Genomic DNA, 21,714 nt, shown 5'->3' with positions numbered 1-21,714 from the left:
GAAGCATAAAAGCAAGTGTAGTAATGCCTCTATTTTCCGAAAATAAAGCTACACTAAATATCACTTTTACGATCCACAATATTTGTTATAAATAGATACTAATCTCGCAAAGCGATGAAACCGTATCCTATACAACTTCTACGTATTGCTCTTCGCCTAAACATTGGACCAGTGCTTTTCAACCTGTGTGACGGTTCGCACTTGTGCCAATGAAAAAATTTGTAGTGCGAATGACGAACATGGTGCGAACGGTGCGAATGAAAATCCCGGATGAGTGCAAATGAAAATCGTGAATAATAATTCCTTTTCAAATAAACATAATACGAAATTCAAGGGCAGTGTAACTTTAGTTGTTGCGACGCAATTGTAAAAACTTGTTTAACTTACGACGCACCACTATAGTCGTATAGCTCTCACAAGCCGTAGTGAATTGATATTTTCGCACTATAATTATTACGTAACCAAAACCCTGGTTTGGAAGCTGGTGTAGTGACAGACATATAGCAGCCCGTCACAGGCTGGGAAAATGACGGTAAATTCACTTTCTGCTTACTTCCGCTAAACAATCATCTATTCTTCCGTAATACCTGTTCGATTAGTGCTAGGCACGATCGAGGACAGTAGTAAATACTATCATTACAGACTGCCATTTGCAAGTTACAATAACGCAAATTTTACCCTTTCAGGGGTTATTAAAGTATAGACCGCAAAGGGTATAATTTTGGGTCGACACGGTGCCAGGACTATCTGTCTGTTCGGCGTAGCCAGCCGAAAAAAAGGGGAGGGTGGTTGAAATAAAAGGGTGGGTTCGATTTTTACCGAATTTAGTAATATACAGGGCCGTAACAGCACTTCGTCAGCCCCCAAAAACGTTGGTCCTGAGGCCCCATATGGTGATAAACCGAACTTCAGTGAGCCAGCGCTAAGCGCGAAAATTTTCGATTATTCATGATAAAATCGGTCAATAAGATCAGGAATTGCATATATATTGCTATCAATGTCTTGTCCCATCTGCTCACGTAATGATTTTTACCGGTAGAGCTGAGTGAGGCGTCTTTGAAACTGTACAGTCCGTAAATAATGATTGAACATCTTCGGGCGGGCGGACCCGTTGGTATGACTTCGTTACATGATGTTATTTCGTGACCTCCTGTCTGCTATATCAAAAATATAGAATCGCTGAAACGTACTAGACTGAAAGATCACACGGTTTCGGATTGGTATTTCTTCAATGGCATATCATTTTTCCTGTAGGATGGTATTTGTCTTGTGTGTTTGTCTCGCTGCGATCGTTCTGGCACACTTCTTGGAGTCGCATGTTTAATGGCCTAAAACGTTATATGTCCTTGTGCTTCGTGCCGCGGTAATGGCCAACGCCGATATGCCCATTTCTATAAATCTTGCGTATTTTTTCTTGGGGAAAGAGCACCCAATAATCAAGATATTCGGCGACTTGAAATTGCGCTTAGCGCGAAATATTTTTGAAAATATTGCATAAATTGGGTTTGGGGTGCGGCAGTTACGGCCCTGGTAATATAGCATCTATTCCTTAGGGTTTAGTACATGCGTAAATACCGATTATACAACATCCTCGTGTTGACGATTATACACGTATGATAAGCTTGCCGACGAGTCCGAAAGAGCTGTTAATTAGCGACTCCCTGATCTGTCGTGAATAATTGAATACCCGCGCTTATCAAGGCATCAAACAATATTATACGCGCGCTGACCAATGCGTCTTACGTAGCCCGGCCAAAGTATGGTAGGCCCAGGACGCGGTAGTTAGGCTAGCGATATCTTTCGTATACTAGGCCTATTGCAGATGCGATTGTGCAGGCCAGCGATGATATCGTGCGCACCAAGCCAATGCAGATGCGATTGTGTAGCCCAGCGATGATATCGTGCAGTAGGTTGCAGTAGGATGTAAACAAAGAACAAGCCCGGGCAAGCTTACTATGAGCTCTTATGGAAAAGGGTTGAAAAATATAGGTTTTTAGCAAAATTACATTGAATTGGGAATAGCTGGGTTTGGTGAATGGTAATAACGTAGAGCTAGTATGCATATGCAGTGTTATAACCAACAATAAGCATGAATGATGGCAAGCACGCATCAGCATGGTATGTCCAAATGAATGAATTTCTGACAACTTTTCGGATGAAGCAACTATTGCTGTATTATCCTTAGTCGTATACTATAGGATTGTCGTAGCGAATAGAATGTATTAGAGGAATATTGAGTCAGGATATGTGTGGTGTCCATTATGTGGCGTTATATGCGTTCTATTTATGGAATCGACATTTGTATATAGTAGTCTACAGTCTGTATCATTATCTAGCAAATTACTGTTACACTGGACACTTGTCTGCATATTCAATGATCATATTAATATGATATATGTTAGGCAACATGATCTGTTCCCGGCTGAAATCGTCATTTTTTGTTCTAGCTCGTGTATTGTATCTATCAGGATAAATACTGTGCTAATAGCCTGCGTAACATGGAGATGGCTACCCAGACCGTTCCTGGTGTGCACTTTTACCTTTTCCAGAGCCAATGACATGCATGGAAGAATGTAAAATCTGGATAAAGGCATGTGGACTTCCTTGTAGTCATCTGAATTCTCATTTTGTAGTCATCTGAATTCTCATTTTATTAAGAAAATGACATATCTATTATTGTACCAAAAATATTGAATCGTGACATAATCTAGAATCTAGATCAGTGGTTCCCAACATGGGCGATTTGGCGGTCTAGGGGGGCGAAAATAACGAAGGGGGCGAAAATGGACAAAGGGGTGAAAATAGCGAAGGGGGCGATTCGGGGGGGCGATGACGCGTCAAAACGGCTGACATTTTTTTATTTTTTATTTAGTCAACCCACGGAAATTTAGTTACAAAAGTGTGTCAAATTAGACATCGAGCCGAAAATTTGACCCTTTTTTTTAGTCAACCCGCCGGTGATTACAGGTTTGTATGCCCAATTTTCGGTTCACAAAATTTGATGGCGATGATCGGTATTGACCTTGAAAAGGGGGCGATAGGTCAAAAAGGTTGGGAACCACTGATCTAGATGAAACAATTCTGTGTTTCAAAATGAGTCCAATCTGAAATGCAGTCACACTTGATGCCACAATCGACTTGGTGTGTGTCTCGTTTTATTCCACTCCAGTTTTGTTGCTTGATGGTGTGTAATGTATTGAAATTGTTGAAAACAATATATTCAATAATGAGACGAATAGTTGAAATTGGTAGCGGTGATACGTTGTACGAGTCGGACGAGTACGCCTTGATAGGTGCCTGCACAGCAGTATTGCTCTGTAAAATAAACATATTATATATTTTGTGCAGGCTTGATGGATATCTTTTATGAAGCTGCAGAAAGAGGGAGTCGATGGATAAAACGCAAGAAAATCAAATTTCTGGAAGAAGTATAGAAGCACAAAACAGTAAACTCGTCCAGGAAAATTACAAATTGGCGGACAATTATTGCTATAGTGAAGTTCAGTTCTCAGGAGCATCATAATGTCAAAAGATGCGGAGAAGCTGAAATTTTATGCTAGACTACATTAAATTCTTTCTGAATTGCCCGACTTATCCTACTGACGTCAAATTTATAGTATTGCTGTAAGCATAGTATTTAACCATTGGGTCAGCCATATGTAACTGCTTCATTAAATCGCGATTTGGCCATGTAGATATGTGGTTCTTAAAAATGCACCATTTGCATTCATTCATGATTTCTCAAATCTAGAATGATTATTGACTGTCAATAAATCACATACAACTTTGAAAGGATTGATTGATTGTGGTACACTTACTTTTGTGCAGGAACTATTTACAGGGAGCATTTAAGATCGAAATATTAGTTAAATATGTGGATTCGACAAGAAATGTAAGAAAATGATGGAGTTCAGCTATGGTGAGCCAGGCAATGCTATCATGGCAGAAAAGGGATTCACCATTGAGTCTGAAATCAAGAAATTGAATCTAGATTTAAATATTCCTGCACGTGATTTACACACCTTCAAATGCCTGAGCCAGACTGTTCCACAACAAGAAAGATGGCGAGAGAACGTATTCATATTGAACAGCTGATCGGAAGAATCAAGGAGTATAAAATTTTGTCTGGTGTCATACTATGCAGCATTGTGTATCACAACTAACCAAATATATATGGACTAATTGCATACTCTAATTCAAGATTGAAAATTAAAAATGAATGACGCAACATATTCGGCAATTGTGCAAATTCAGTTCCATTGTCAATATCGTAATGCCTAATAGCATGCTATGGATCGTAATTGCGCGGTGCCATGGTCAGTCTGTACCAACAGTGCATGTCTAGATATTCCAGTGGTGTGCATTATTGAAGCTCATTTAGATGCCCAATTTGTTGAATGAACAATTCTCCAGATGAAAATGTTGTAGGATTATTTGTGTTTGATGGAATGTTATAAAACTGAAGACACCAGATACACCAAAATCTACCTTGAGGCAGGAGTTGATCGGTTGCGAGTACGGTGGAGAGATTGCTTGTCAATCACGATGGAGCTCACTGATGCTGATGCAAATCACAATGTAGTCCTTTTAGCTTCAGGTGCTGGATTGTCTTAATCAATGCATATGCATGAGAGCATATATCAGAACCTAATATGAAAATAAATCATGGTTAAAATATCTATTGAAGGAGTCTCTGAAAAAATGTCTTTTTCCTTACTTACCCTGTCTTACAAGTGCAAGACGAATCAATAATGGATTTTCCGAGAACGTGTATTTCCATTGAGTGTGTTAACTCACTTTTCCGCAAGTTGCCATAACATTGGCTGTTCCCTAGAATATTGCTTCTAAAAAGAGTGGATTGTCTCCTCAATCTTTATCCCTAAATCGTGTGCATAGCGCTCCATGAAATACTTCGTAGCTTTCTCCGCGGTGTTAGAAGAAGATGCTGTTCCACTCAAATCCATAAATTCGATAGAATCTCCACAGCTTTCAAGTTTCATAATCAATACACAAAAATTGTGATGTGTGGCAGCAGCTATATTTGATAGTATATATATTTCTGAACATGAGATATGCTTGAAAATTTTGCTCGAGACCTGGAGCCTATGAAATCGTCAAAATATGCATTACCACCACAATCCTATAGTATAGTATACAACAATCGTCGCTTAATCAGAAAAGTTGTCAAAAACCCGTGCATTTGGACACAGCACGCTGGTGCGTACTTGCCACCATTCATGTTCATCCTAGATTAAAAGCTGCAACCACATACTATCTCTACGCTATTACTATTCATTAAGGCCAGTCATCCCCAATTCAACGTAATCTTGCTTAAAACCTTCATTTTTCAACCTTTTTCCATAAGAGCTCATAGTAAGCTTGCCCGGGCTTGTTCTTAGTTTACATCCTGCTGCAACCTGATTGGTTCGTGTCAAAGGTCACGTAAGTGTCTATTGCAGATGTGATAATTCCAGCCAGCGGAACTAGGCTTGTTGGAGACGAGATAAATCAGGCTAGCAACGATTGCCGAGCGCGCGGCAATAAATGACCTGATTTCGCAATTATCTCAGCGGGAGATCGTGTCGCTCGTGTCACGTTACATTTGCAGTGCAATGCGCAATGACGAATCTCGCTTAATTGGTATCACGCCTTTCGTTATTTGGCCGCGCGCAACACTGATAATACGACTTATTGAATTGCAACCGAGTATTAGAGAGAGAGAGAGATTTATTTCTTCGTCAACCGGAATAAACAGAATACACATAACAAAACAAAAAACACAGTAATAACAGCAACACATACACAGTAATAATAGTGTGTAACTGGCTCTATAACGGTATAGACGGGTGCCGGCGATATGATCATTACGATCTTCATGTCAAGCCGGAACCTAGGAGATTAGAAACAAGTATATAGAATAGATACACTCATGCTTACTAGTTATGGTGGTGTGGTGTAAAAAAAAAACGAAAATAGAAAAGCAACAACGAAGTACACAGTGGATGCCTTGATGCAATAGTACATGGGGAATACATCCGATGGCGATTAGTACTTACTGAGAAGTAAGTCAAGGAACTCCGCCTTGAATGACGGAAAACTCATACTTTTCAGTCGCGGGGGCAATTTATTCCACACATCGATTCCAGCACGCTTCAAGGGAGGAAAAGCATTGTCGGAATTAGACATAAATAGGTTGGAAGAGCTCTTAGATCGAGTACCGTAGTTGTGTATATGCATGCAGTATTCAAAGTAGTTTACAAGTGAATTTGGAACTTCTTGTTTGTTAAACTTATACATGAACTTAGCTAATTCAAAAATATATATGTCTTCAACTTTAAGAATGCGAAGTTTCTTATAATACGGAGATAAGCGATGATAGATGGTCAATCCAGCAATGGCCCGAATGGCTTTATTCTGCAGTACTTGCAATGCTTTCAAAATAGTTTGGGTTGCAGATCCCCACATAATAATACCATATTGCAAATGGCAGTGAACGATGGAGAAATAAAGACTTCTGAGCATAGGCCTAGGAACAATTCTATTTAGTCGCCACAAGACACCAGTATTGCGAGAGATCTTGGACGAAACATGACTTGTATGGGTATTCCAACTGAGGTCATGGTCAATAAAAATTCCTAGATATTTCATTGATTTGCAAAAGCACATCGCTTGACCAGTCATAAATAATTTGGGATTAGTATTGGAGAGTTCTGTTCTCCTTTTTTCTTTGCCTATTGGTAATACTTGGCTCTTACTAGCATTAATGGACAATTTGTTACATGTGAGCCAGTTGCTTATAAGTTCAAGTTGGTTGTTAGTTGATGTTAACAGATTTTGACTATCGGATGAGGATAGCAGGGGTCTGAAGGGCCATTTCAAAAGGATGGGGTTTCACGTTTAGGAGGGGGATTCGCGTTTCTAAAGGGAGAATAGCACATTTTGAACAACGTCGACAAAATTTTTAAACAAAAATGAATTTCTGTACTGGGCGTTCTTCTGAAAACAGATCCCGGGCCGGATCCCGGACATCGCGGTTGGTGACCCCTGCTTTAAGACCTGGCCATCCAAGCACCAGTGTTGGGATGACTCGAGTCATGACTTGACTCGAGTCAGACTCGAGTCACCTTTTTCGTTTGACTTGACTTGACTCGAGTCACCTTGCTAAAATGACTTGACTTGACTTGACTCGGCGTATCAGAAATGTGGATTGACTCGTGACTCGGAGCAAAATTCACGAGTCAATTTCAAGTCATCATGTAATCGGTGTCGATAAATATCACTCTATCTTCCATATGTTCGGATTGTTCGCGAAACGCCTCCATTGTTCTCTCACAAATAAATTGACCGCAAACGAAGTGATCGAAGCTTACAGCTTACGTTGTCGTAAACTATAAAGAAATTTATTAGCAAAATTGCTATTTCTGTTCTCTGTTCCAAACCTCTCGTTTTATTTAAATAGAATTAGAGTATAGTTTATAAATAGTCCTCAACCACTGGCGTAGACTCGAATTGTATCATATCAAGTTGTAAAGGGGTATGTATTGCATCATATCCATTCGGTTCTCTATTCTCTATTTTGGCTGGTAACTATAAACTGAGGCTATGCAATTACTTACGTAGTTTAACAGTGCTACGAATATGTGAGCAATACAGCCCCTTCATGCGTGTGTATTTAACTCTATATCCGTTAATCGGTTCAGAATAAATGACCACTCAATATGTATTTCAGACATCTAACAAAATTCAATGATGTAATCATGCCTCATATTCCGAAAAGGCAACTTGACTTGAATTGTGACTTGACTCGTGACTTGACTTGACTTGACTCGACTTGACTCGAGTCACCTCCAAAAATCGAGTGACTTGACTTGACTCGAGTCACCTTCGAAAATCGATTGACTTGACTTGACTCGAGTCAAAATGAGCAATGACTCGAATTGACTCGTGACTCGAAGGTAGTGACTTGATCCCAACACTGCCAAGCACTAGTTAACTAGTAGAGGGTTTTAGTGAAATAGCTGAATAGTAGCATTTTTCATGAGACACTTGATAGCTTAAGATACATAGTAGCTAATTTGTTACACATCTGAGCAAATAAATGTTGTATTTTCATCTTGTTTTTGTACATCAATATTCGGTTAGTTTGTGCGAATGAAATTTATTTTGCAAAAAAAGTGCGAATGAAGCTCAAAAAGGTTGAAAAGCACTGCATTGGACCTTATAATTTGGGGTAGGGTGCCATCCAGAGTTGGATCAATTACAATATTTTGATTCAATTACAATTACAATTACAATTACTTCCTTACATATTTCAATTACATTACAATTACAATTACTCAATGCTAAAAATATGAAATTACAATTACAATTACAATTACTGTTAAATATGTAATAAATTACAATTATAATTACAATTACTTTTAAACAGGTAATTGATTCAGTAAAAAGGTGTGCTTTGACAATAGTAGCGACGTAATTAACAACAATCTCAAGCTATTTAAGTTTCATTCCAGATGTGTAGAATACCCTTTAATTAAAAAACTGGAACTTATTCAAACTATTCCTAATCATGAGTACTGAAAACTACAAGCACAAAAAAATGTTTCAAGCGACTGGTTTGAGCGACTTACAGCGAATAGGCTACAGGACAGTCAATGAAATGTGATCAAACGATTAGGCTACTCAGACCTGGGTCAGGATAATGAAATGTAATCTGTAAGGCGTCAGCGATAAGGATGATACCGATATGGTGCGTAAAATTAAAATAAATGCAAAAGGAAAGAAACTCCTGATAACTAAGAATTACAATATTTTGGTTCGCATTTACATTTTCACTTGCTCGGAAACAGTTAGATTGCATTTGATGAACATTAGGGTGCGAAAAGTTTCTGGCCCCAGTAAATTTGGCCAAGAGTGGAGGTAAGATTGGGATAACATCTCTACAAATGCGTGATCAAGTTTTTTTTTCTATTGTTACAACAAGCCTCGGTACTGGTCAAAGATTTAAAAAAACTTAGACCGTGGTGTAGGATATGGTTCAGCACAGGTTTCAGAATAGTTTATTTGCTGTTCATCCATTTGTGAAATATTAAGATTTAGTTTAGCCCACTGGTTCTCTAACTTTTTTAGACAAGCCCCCCTTTATGACAGTGAATATTTCGTGTCCCTCTTATCGTCATAGCATACAATGAAACCAAAAAGTTAGCAATCCTTACATATATTTTGATGGTATGGAACAGGGGTGGGCAAACTTTTGAGCTCGCGGGCCGCATTCAACATCTGAATCCATTCGCGGGCCGCACTATATAAAATTAGGATTATAAACCAAAACTCAATATAGATATTTGATTATAAAGTGAGGACATGGAGATAATATAATATAATTGTTTATTTAAAACAAGCCAAACATTGCTTTGATGATATCGTACATGCGTCAGAAACATAAAGTGGCGAGATTTCATAGGCTGGACGACCTCAATAACCAATTTGCCAAAACTATAGAGATGAAAGTCGTATGGCTCGATTCTTAGAACAGGATTTAAATTTAAATATGTGAGCAGGGATCTGTTGAAAGATTTACCAATTCCACTTTTAATTCAGTTCCGGGACACACAGTGCTGACAGCATCATGACCATGTTAGCTTCAAACACGCTTCTACTATGTGTAGATAAAATATAAATACCCCGCCCACTCTATGCATACAGACAACGAATCTACCTTAGACACGCCCGAATCGTTTTTTTAAAAGCACATCGCTGAAATAATTAAATATGGAGTGGCCAAACTGAAATCTCACTGGTGATCCAAATTATGTCAATCTTGTTGCAGCTATGCCGCTGTCATATAAAGTATTTGCCCTATTCAGTGGTTATCAAACTTTTTAGGACACGCCCCCCCCCCCTTATGATGGTGAAAGATTTCGCGCCCCCTTATCGTCATATCACGAAACGCAACCAGGATGGTAGAAACCTCACTGGTAGTTTGATGGCAGGGAAGGTTACGACTCTTGATGAGAGATTTTTAAATATGTAATTCAGGCAAAATACAAAGCAATAACTATGAGCTGGACGTAAATCGCGCGGGGCGCGAAAAATTTTTCCAGTCGAGCTCAGCTTCGCGCGCCTCTTCAGAACCACTGTCATTGAATTATCATGGTGAAATATACTAAGAAAAAGTTAATCAAGTCCCTGCATTAATTCTATTTTTACCTCGCATTTTATCAATATTTTTAAAAAGTTTCTTCAGACTCTCGCGGGCCGCATAGAACGGTGCTGCGGGCCGCATGCGGCCCGCGGGCTGTAGTTTGCCCACCCCTGGTATGGAAGGTTATGACTGTTGATGAGAGAATTCTCCAATACGATATTCAGACTATACACCGAGCAATAACCATAAAACGGAGGTGAATCGGGCCAAGCGCGGAAAAGATTCCAGTTCAATGGAGCGTCGCGCCACGTTCAGATACTTTCACGCCGCCCAAGGGGACACGCCCCCAGTTTGAGAATCTCTGGTTTAGCCTATATTGTAATTCACAAAGTTTTCTGTTGCTACTGAAGTATGGGAAACAGTTTAGCGTGACTGAATTATTTAGTTATAACGCAGCACGCATAGAACACCGATGTAAATATAGGCTAATTATTACAACGCGGTGACTGTTTACTATAAGGCCTTAAGGCCCCTCGTCGTCATCCTGGTTCGTACCGGATTTTCACTGGTGCGACGAATAAATGATTGATTAAATGATTATTTTATGTTGTGATTGTCTGGTTTCCGTGAAAATGTAATTGAGATTGTAATTGAGCAAAATTTTGATCAAATTACAATTACAATTACAATTACACAAAATAGAAATGCTTCAATTACAATTACAATTACATGGAAAAATGTAATAAATTACATTCAGCTCAATTACAAATTACAATTGATCCAACTCTGGTGCCATCCCATGGTATTCTCTAAAATGAGGTCTTCTAGTAAACAAAGGGTTAGTATCGCATTTTCATATCAATACTATAATTTTCATCCCATGATGCGAAAGAATGCTTATTCTGTCGAAAATTGATACCTCCTTGGATGCATCAATACGAATCAAGCTCTCTGCAACTTCCGCATAGCTCAATCTGCAGATTTTGACAGTCCATGCGAACGAATTATGACTGTTTTCAAAACTACTTACTTACTTGAGTAGATATAAAGTCAGTCAAATCTACTTCTACTTCAAGTAGTTTGAGGTGGCTAATTGAGAAAGTACTTCTACTCATACTTGAGTAGATTTTTCCGTCGCTACTTCTACTTCTACTTGAGTAGCTTTCTTGACTACCTTGACCACCTCTGAGTGTGCGCCATATTTTTCTCCCCACATGGGTAGGCAGAGCCAAACATGGTCACTACAGCAGTAGCCTACATACCCTGCACCGTGTGATACGTCAGTATCACCGCATAACTTGTTGGAACTGCATCTTGCCCAGCCGTATGTTGGCCAGAACTTCATGTGCTCATATGTTCCGGCGCGGAAGGGACTGCTGGCCTCGAAATACACGTGTTTTATAATCCAGCACCCGCCTGTTGCACACCTCCACAGTAAAGCACCCCAAGCGTCCCAGACGGTGATTTCCACATTTATACATGATCAAGCCATGTTGCAGGAGCGACTTTTTTGTGCGTTTCAGTTATTGGCTACTCAAACACGGTGACCTCTAAATCATAAAACTAGCCAACGGTATTCGCGCGGAGCGCGAAGAAAATTTTTCGTTGAGTGAAATTCAACAAATATCACATAAGTATTAAATCTCGTGTATACCTCATAACGCATACACAGGACGATTGTCAGATTACGACCCATGGCCTACTAAAACAGGCCACTTGCGATCATAGCGATATACCAACGTATATCGTCGTTAAAGTCACTGTTTTAGTAATTTATTCAACTGTATTCGGCCGATCAATCATCGTCGTTTTTCCAATGCTATTGTTTGCGAATAAAGGTGCTGATAGAATAGAACCCTATGATCCTTAGGCTGTATATATTTGAGTATTTCAGTGGACAGCACAGACATGGATTTTGAGGTAACATTTTCGGAATAATGTGACTGGTCCGCCCGCGACCCGAGTGGCATGTTTGACGCCCCTGGGCCAGACTAATCATTTTTTGGTTGGTCTTACAAGTTCACAGTCTGGGCAATCCATTTTCGATTTGATTTTTGATATTACCCATTTCAAAAATCACATCGCGGGCCACGGGTTGGCCGCCCGTGATTTAGATACGTCTTAGCCTAGGGTGTTCAAAGTTGTTAGACGTGTTATAGATATTATCTCGAAGTTTTGAACGACATTGTTTGTATCACCATACGTTATGTTCCAGTGGAGCAGTGGTTCTTCAACTAGTCGCGAGCCCCTCATGAAAGCGATTTGAATATTGATGGGGCGAGTCGTGTGGCACTGGGACGCTATGGGGTGCTGAAAAAATGACGCAGCGGTGTAGATAGTGTGGTAGGCCTAGTTATTGTGAGAAATACGTATTCCCATGACCGCTACAATGCAAGATATCTTGAATAAAGTGAGGCGTATCCTTGAAAAAATCGATCAGGTCTCAAACGCGATTAAGCCTACAGTCATTATAACCGCATTGCGAAGCCACGACCAAAATATTATTTGACACTGCTTACTTGAGTACATTTCATATCTTTAATTTTTTGCTTCTGCTTGAAGCAGTTTCGAGATGTCTTGAAGGTTGCTACTATTCATGACTCGAAATATACGACGCTACCTCTACTTCTACTTGAGTAGCAATGTTGACTATACATAGACAGTCTCCGGATGCATACCTGTAAAAGTTCGAGTTCAGTCAGCATGATTAGCAAAATGGGCATATATATATATATATATACGCAAGTGCAAGTTTAGCACGATAAGCAGTTCTGTTCTTTGGATAAGGAGACAGCATTAGGTTTATTTTAATGTTCCAGAACAAGCTTATATGAACATTTATTTGGGTCACTTGCCACAGCGCACAATTGTTTTCGTTGTATGGCCCATGTTATGATTATCGTGTAGGCCAGCGGTTCTCAACCGGGGGTCCGCGAAGCAATTTCAGGGGGTCCGCGAGACCTCTAAATTTTTTAAATGGTTGATAAACTAATTTTTATTATATTTTTTAATTTGAGAAAGCATGAGCCAGTTTCGCACCACAACTGCTAAAACCTCATGCCTCATATCATCATAATAATCGTCTGACATGAACTATCGTATTGGGGAAGCTCATTTTATTGCCAGTTTTCCAATAACCTGTTGATACAAACATATTGCTGTTTAGAGACGTTTTGTTGGGGTTTGTGGAAAAAATAAAATATGGGGATAGTAACGCAATCAGGGTGACTTCGTAATGTCTGCGAAACCTTCTCGGTTTGAAGTTGTCAGTCTCATTAAATTAGTGAACAGTCGTTTGAAATAAAAATTTCTGAAGTATTTCCATAATATGTCCCAATGCAGGGATCAGCTTCTTGGAGGTACAGAACTTTAATATACAATTGAATAGTATATTCATACTGAAATGAACCCGAATATTTTCGGCTGACACTCGTCATAAATCGGACAATGATATACCTGCTGTTAAAGTTTGGCTATCAGATTTTGCGCATTCTTATTGCGGATGCCCTATCGACAAGGCTGATTTTTTGATGAACTAGGAGTGTTTCGTTGTTATCAAAGCATTACCCTGCAACCCTGAGATTCATATCACCAGTTATATTGGTATGCAGCTTTGTCTTGCTAATGTTCAATTGTTCCTGGTCGACAATGTTTGTTCGTAAATATATAATTTAACCAGAACAGAACAAGTCGTTTCATGACAGTCTTTCTCAGGTTGGAAAACTTAGATCCGTTCTTTGGAGCATAAAATTTGTCTATACTTTTAGATTAGGATTTCACTTTGACGGCAGAAACTCTCAGCGGGCCGATCAAAATGCCGTCGCGGGCCGAATCCGGCCAGCGGTCCATATGTTGCCCGTCCCTGCGCTAGATGCTGGACGTGATATGTTAATAAAATATGTGTTTCTTCATTTTGGTGCCATAAATGTTGCGATCACACCAAAAGTATCGTCGGAAGCGTTATGTGTTAATATTGCATTAGCCTCCATCTATCTTTGCGGAAATGGTTTTCGCCACTCCTTGTTCATATCCAAGCAAAGACGCACATAGACACGACCACGTACTTCAAGAAATACAGCAGCAAAATTAGCTTTGAAGTAATATAAGTCCACCAATATCTTCATAAATAGTATGATGTTATCTTCAAGAAAAAAACAATACTATGTTGTTTATCACAAGCCTACAGTTCATATTTGCACGAGACAGATGAAGGTTGCACCATAATAGAGCTAAAATTGAACTAAAACTTGAGGGGGTCCGCGAGGGTCCTTGACGGTCAAAAGGGGTCCGCGAAGCCAAAAAGGTTGAGAACCACTGGTGTAGGCCTACAATGTTTACGTTTTACTAACGAGGAAAGTGCGGTCACAGAAAGTATTGGCCGATTATGTCTGCATACCAGATGTATGCAGATGTATTTGGTAACTAAGTATGAACTTCCAAGTGCTACCTATGAAAGTACTATGTGTCCAGTCCATACATGCTGTTGGAATTCGAAAAAAGATTGTGATTGAGAATAGCAGGATACCACCGAATTAAAGTTTGTAGAAAACTCGACTGTGCTACGACAAAACATTCACCCCAGGTTTCATCATAGGCAATCTAAATGACAATCTTTGATCTGTTACTGTGTCCACTAACGATTTTATGAATTCATGAAATTCAGAAAAATGCATACCAAAAACAAAAAACGGTGTGATAGAGCAATTCTGAGCTCAGCGCTGGATTTAGCAACCAAAACTCCACCCTGAATCGATCATCAACATTAAACCGCAAAACTTTTTCCATTTTTTGTAAACCAGTGTATGACTAGCCTATATAGAACATGAAATTCGATGAAATGGCTATGGAATATTTCAATGTTCAACAACTGTTCTGAAGCTAATTTAGATACATTTCGATCACAGAATTCCACACTTAAAGTCATGTTGGTCGATTTCCGAAAGCATTGCCTTTATTCAAGCAACATTAGAGTGTACCTTGAAGTGTCAAAAATTCCCGGTGTACTGTATACTGCTATATAGCAAAACTTTACTGACACGAAAGACTAGTGCATCTACACATCAACTGAAAACATGCTAAAATTTGACATTTCCAACGCCTTTGACATTTCCAATGTTGACCTGGGAATGTGCGAATGAGGGCAACTCGTCGTGTTTTACGATGGGCACACCAGATGAGCTTGGACTTTCTTAAAAGTATGGCGCATTGGTGCCTTTACCGGCAAAACTTTGACCTTGGTTTCCAAATGTTAAATCACTTGCTGCGAGTCTACCATACGCACTGGGTGAATCTTGACCTATGCGTAGAACAGGTCCCCCGAATAAATATTTTGCTGTGGAATGTGCACCGGTTGCACTCGTCTTAGCGTTTTTCACTTGATCACGTGCCAAGTTTTCGTGTCGCTTGAGTGGAGTGCAGGCCGTACCGGCAGTTCCGCGTGGCAGTTCTGCGTTGCTTCCAAGCTTGTTACCTTGGTCCCCGGAAACGGAAGGCTTAACGCCAACTTTTACATTCCTTCCTGTGTCCTCCCTATATTTTGAACAAATAGAATGGTTTAGGCTGTTATAATTCATAAATCGTAATTACCAGAGGGCAAGTCAGAATCCATTGCCAGACTGATTCGATTCATAGACGGCAATGGGTGTTAATGGTGAGCTTTTAAGCGAGCATTATACGTACAAGCTAATACGGTGTTTCTCAACCTTTTTGACCTCGCGGTCCGGCAAAATTAAAAAAAATCTTTGGCAGACCGGTTGAATTTCAAAAATTGTAATTAACCAAAATGTAAAGTATGCAACCGTGTTTTGCAAGTATATGGTGATAGAGGTTGACATTTTGAGGGTTTCGATCGTAATTAATTCTGTTCAGTTCATGATGGATCCCATGAGTTTTGACGGTTGCGAGTCTGCCGAGTCCACCACCGAGAGTCATTTACAATTATGTCGCGCCGATGGCCGTGGATTTAACCGACTACGCCAACTTGAATAATAATCTTCTCTTCTACAATATCGAGAGAAGAAGCGTTTCGGAGTAGAACCAAGCAACCTTGTCGTGCTACATTGCTCATTTCCCAATACGACCAAATCTAGGCTAGGCTACTCTGGCTACTACGAATACTATGTACGGCACGAAAACACCTGACAACAGGTATACTCGGACATCCACAAAATCAGGGCCGAAAAGGCATTTGGTCTGCCCACCCCCAACAACTGTTGATCTCGGGCCCCCTGCAGTTGGATGGATGTTTTCGCCACTACCTTTGAGCACATTCAATCTGTTCAGTGTTGGCACAAAGCATATGTAGGTTAATCGCACGAAGCATATAATTATAACTGTTATAATTTTTTTCTCTTAGAATTGTCAAATTTTCCGTAGAAATGACTTTGGTGTCGTCTTGGACAAGACACGTCATTATTTCGTGACCTGCTGTCTGTAAAATATTGAGTAGGCCTAGATATTAAAATGGCACAAGCGTACTAAACTAAAAGACGCATACCATCCCAAACTGGCTTTTCTTCGCTAGCTAATAAGTTTTTTTTTTGTGGGATGGCATTCGTCCTTTGGGGTACAGATTGCGAGGACAGCTAGATTCGGCGACAGCCATTTAGGTACCTATGGACAATTAGACATATCTGTATTTAGATGTTTTAGGTAAAGAAAGGCCGTTTTTTCGACCAAGGGAATCTCGCTGGCGAATTTTTGCACACTTTTCGGGGTCCCGTGGAATTTTTGGCACAATTTTTGGAGTCCCATTATAGCCTAAACTGAATTATGTATTGGTGCGTCGTGGCGCGGCAATACTTGATGTCAAAATGCCTATTGAAAAAAATCATGGGTATTTCTTGGTGGAACGGCACCCAGTAATCAAGACATTTAGTGACGCCAAATTGCGCAATTGCGCAAGGCGCGCAAAAAAATTGAAAATATTTGGATTGAGTTTAAAAAACTGTATACTTTATATTCACTCACGAAATAAGTTTGACCCTCCTTCAAGCTCGGCCTCTCTCAATTGGGAGGGGGGTATGGAGTACGACAGTTTACGGTCCGGCACAAAATGAACGAATCGAAAACGAATGATCGTGCAAACTGCGCGGTTTAGCGAGTCAGCTCGCACTTCGTCGCTCACGTGTCGTCAAATGACACAGCTGGAACTTCGAGTGAAATCGAACATCTTCCCAGACCTAATGTTACCTCAGGAAGTTTATCAATGGATAAGCCTTCAACATATTGCATTTTGAAATTAAGGTATAAGATTGAAATATTCCTGGCGGACCGGTAGGAAAGTCGTCGCAGACCGGCACCGGGGGTTGAGAACCACTGAGCTAATAAGCAACTCACAGCAACAAAATAATAATCAATTCGATATTTTGCCTTTCACACAACGTCCGAGAAAAGAGCATCAGTTGGAATTTTTTAATCACGCCACCTGGTTGGTCGTCTCCGTTTAGATTCCTTTAGAAAGTAGCCAACTTCTAGGGAGATATTAACTATACAAATAGTTTCAAGGGCGTAATCCACGGTAGGCTTAGTATAAGATTAGAATGATTAAAATCGATTCCCACCACATTAATCGCCTGCGAGTACTAGCAATCAACAACGTTATGAAATTTTTCCCAGCACATTTTCTCTACGGCCCTTCGGTGTCCGTCCAGAAGATTTTGTGTACTTACGTGTTCCTAGAGATTGGTGTAGATGCTGGACTGGACGCTGCTTCCCTCGTTTTGATCATTTTTTCCAACGTCTCGACAATGCGGTTATTGAAGAATTTGTATATCATCCAGTCATTGCTCACAACTGGGTTGGCTTTGACAAGATTAATCAGAAAAGTGGACGAGACTTTCTCCAACTTAAATCGCTGAATTGATTCGAGTAAATCGCTGTTGGCTTCCGGATTTTTCTCTCCCCACCGAAGTATTATGGTCAGCTTTTCTTCCTCTGAATATTTGCAATCGTCATCCTGCAGAAAATTGGCAAGTCTGGATAGTGGCGTATTTCGAAATCCGGATTGGTTTGCGATTTCCATGAGGTTCTCTTTGTAAAAACGTTGGCATTCCGCTATGGCATCTCTCAGTTCGTACATATCTGCTATTTGTGTCGTCCGATAGTAATTTTCCGCATTCATCGATTCCACCAAAATACCAGCTACAGCTGTTTTTACTCCGTCCAATTGCAACATGATTGCGATGTGTAGGAGATCCTTAATCTTTCCAGCCGGGATTTCAAATTCCCCAGAATAAATGAAATCGATACAGTTCTTCACACATTCGGAATCCACATCTTTAAAAGTGATCTCCCCGTCCTGCCTCTCTTTCGTGTTGTGCTCGAACATGGCTCGAAAATACCCCGACCCTGCCGACAGCACGTTTTTGTGGGTGTGATAGACATCATTTTGGACTCTTATTATGAAATCACAATGATTGCAACCTTGTCGCATTCGGCGCAATTGCGACAGTATTTCAGTCGCATGCTCCGCCACATTTACACATACAGCCTGTGCCATCTTTTGAAATTATAAGTGAAGAATAAATCCAAGCGGTTCCGAAATGAACACGTATTTTCAAGCTTGAAAGAGTTTGTAATTCATACAATACAATTCGATGAAGATATCGCAAGTGTATGAATATCTCGCCACTTCAGCAGATGCTGGCTGCTGTCACATAGCCAGATATGTAGCCGATTGTTCCCAGATTTGGCCGAAGAAGTCACTAATGCAGGTTAACAACTATGCCCAGAGTGTTAGTCAAATGAGAGACGTAAAAACATTTGTGCATGAGATACTCACTTTGGCTTCAACACATGTTTAGGTAAATTTAGTGACATTAGATAGGGATATCGTTTATTTAATTCGTCGGGGAGACTTGAATATTTCGAATAATCTGTATAGTCAGAATAGGGACGATACGACCGGACGTTCATCTATCTAGCTAGTCAATTACTTACTATAGAGCCGACAGATTATATCTCACCGCCTCATTGACGAGACAGAAAATAACAGACTTGTCAATTTCAGAAGCACAAAAAAAGTAATTGGTGAACACGCGTCATAGCCTACATGTAAAAGCTCTATCCTAAAAAACAATGCACAAATATTCACTGACCAACATATTGATTAGAAGCGTCCGGAAGATAGTATACCAGATATTGTTCAAATCCGTTGAAGGTTCGTTCTCGAATAGCATCGGGTAGGGACTATCGGCTATGCTATATTCGAAATGTTGGAACCGGCTATATTAGAAGAGATCTTCTACTTAATCATTTTGAGACAAGTTAAATTATTCGAGTGCAATTTCTAGAATGGCAAATCGGGCATGATCAATACTACCGAGGTCACGTTTATAATAACGCAAGGGTTTACAATTGCTAGTTTTGAAATCAACGATGGCAAAACAGGCAAGTGTTCATATTACATAAGAACACTAGGGGTGTTCAGAAAAACTATTTTTTTCAAATTTCATCGGCTTTATTGTCAAATCTTCAGGATACCTAACAAATCGTTACACACCAAATTTGACTCAATTCCAGCTAATAGACGCCGAGTTCAGTCAATTTGGAATTTTGCTCATTTTTGATATACTAGTCTTTACGGTGGCAAATTTCGTCACACCGACATGACCAAAAGTCGTGTTCCAGATATGCCTGAAGAGGCAGGGGTGTCTTTTCCACTTATTTTGATCTTGATAATGGTCTATGGGGGAGTTTGGAAGAAGACATTGCCAGTAATTAAAAAAAAAAAGATATGACACGGATCAGCTGGAAATTGTGCCACTTCATTGAAATGGTCACGTTAAAAGGATGGCGAGACAATTTCCAAATGGAGTACTTTACACACTGAAATTAACGACCACGAAAAGGAAATGGACTGAAAAGCAGGTAAAATACGGTTACATATATGTCTCAAGCGATAGTCAATACCTATTAGGGTCGTGTATCGATAGGGTGCTCGAGGAATCTCGCGGCTCATTATATTCACCACAATTTTTCCTCCAATTAGAAGTTATTGTATTATTGTCATTTAATGTCATTCGCGATATTCGGTGACTATACCGTAATATCGTCTTTATTCATCTTAGTAGAGCGCCGATCCTATCAATTATACTTTGACCATGGGTTTGAGATGATATTGAAAGACACCCAGATGACCCAGAGTTTTCGAGCATATAAAGCACAGTATCAACTCTTATGTGAAGCAATGGAAATGCCGCTCAGACGTTGTATGTAGCCTGTAAATACGCAGTTCAAAGTGACGGCGACTGGACGGGTCAGGAACTAGCACACTAGCTGCGATCACAATTGATATAATGATTATGTTGAAATTGCTGTGCGCGATCCCAGTTATGCAGGGCATACCACCGTCTCTCTGCCTTGATTCGAAGTTTTTACTGATTGCAAAGTCGCCATTCTCAAAATCTAATCCACGGATACATCAATTGCATCCCTCAGCAGCCAAGTGTTCGAATATTTCTCTGCTACTTGACATTGACTGATCCAGGGCGTTATAAATGGTGCTGATTGCTATTGAAAATGGGGTATCCCAATGAATAGTATTTATGAGTTGAAAAAGCATATCTGGTAGGCTACTTCACATAAGCGTTGATACTTGAGATTTTCATGTGCTCGTAACTTTGCGGGCTTCAGGGAAACCAAATGGTAACCCACTGAGCTAATAGGGCACATTAGTCATTTGCTGGCCTTTCAATATCACCTGAAACCTCTTCTTGTCACAGAGTAATAAAAAGTATTGGTATAGGCCTATTACCACGATATGTGGATACAACCAGATGGTATTCAGTGAATATGGAGGATGGCGTGGAGAGAGGACGATAACTTTCAATATGAAGAAGATCTGTCACGATGCCCATTAGTCTTATAATTCGCCGGATAGAGTACTATATAGGAGTGCTGACAAGCAAATGATAGAATATCATGATATCAAATTGTATTGTGAAGAAATCTACATTGGACCCACAAAGAACATAGATATTGACTATCACTTGAGAGATACATTTACCCGTGTTTTACCAGCTTTTTGTCAGTTCATTTCCTTTTCGTGGCCGTTAATTTGAGTATGTAAAGTACTCTATATTTAAAAATGATCTCACCATCCTTTAACGTAGCTATTTGAATTAAGTACGGACTAATTTCCAGCTAATCCGTGTCATTCGTTTACTGGCGATGTCTTCATCAAAACTCCACCATAGGCCCGTGTGAAGATCAAAAAGAGTGGAAAAGACATCCCTGCCTCTTCAGTCTTCAGGTATACCTGGAACACGATATTTGGTCATATCGGAGTGACGAAATTTGCCACCGTAAATACTATTATTTCAAAAATGAATGAAATTTAAATTTGGCTGACCGCGGCATATACTGGTTGGAATTGCGTCAAATTTGGTGTACAACGTTTTTTAGGTAACCTGACGATTTGACAATCTAAGCCAATGAAATTTGAATTTTTTTTTTTTTTAGCACCTCTAATGAACAGACATACGGTTGAATTTCCCGGTTGAATATATTCGTGTAAACATGAGCAACAAGAGTACAAGAACTACCCGAATACCTAGTCGGTTGAGATA

The 21,714-nt window shown here is 39.8% G+C and overlaps 2 protein-coding genes across 2 annotated transcripts in view; both read right to left on the bottom strand.

Moving 5' to 3' along the window:
• Positions 1-4,250: 4,250 nt before the first annotated feature.
• Positions 4,251-21,714, bottom strand: part of LOC145435986 (kelch-like protein 12) — a 65,115-nt gene continuing 47,651 nt past the window's right edge. Inside the window, exon 3 of the mRNA XM_080313279.1 lies at positions 4,251-4,444. Coding sequence (XP_080169405.1) covers positions 4,378-4,444 — 67 coding nt within the window. The 3' untranslated portion in view covers positions 4,251-4,377. The remainder of the gene's footprint in view (positions 4,445-21,714) is intronic.
• On the bottom strand, positions 14,789-19,343 carry LOC145435984 (kelch-like protein 20). Its single transcript, XM_080313274.1, has 2 exons — positions 17,815-19,343; positions 14,789-15,673 (listed from the first exon to the last, which is right to left on the bottom strand). Exons 1-2 carry the CDS (start codon positions 18,642-18,644, stop codon positions 15,334-15,336), a joined length of 1,170 nt encoding a protein of 389 aa, XP_080169400.1. The 5' UTR covers positions 18,645-19,343; the 3' UTR covers positions 14,789-15,333.

Source organism: Botryllus schlosseri, chromosome 3 (genome assembly GCF_051294905.1).
Source record: "Botryllus schlosseri isolate E-star chromosome 3, Bs_hap1, whole genome shotgun sequence".
Classification (NCBI taxonomy): domain Eukaryota; kingdom Metazoa; phylum Chordata; class Ascidiacea; order Stolidobranchia; family Styelidae; genus Botryllus; species Botryllus schlosseri.
Note: the sequence above shows the minus strand (reverse complement) of the source record. Positions and strands in the feature narration are given on the sequence as shown.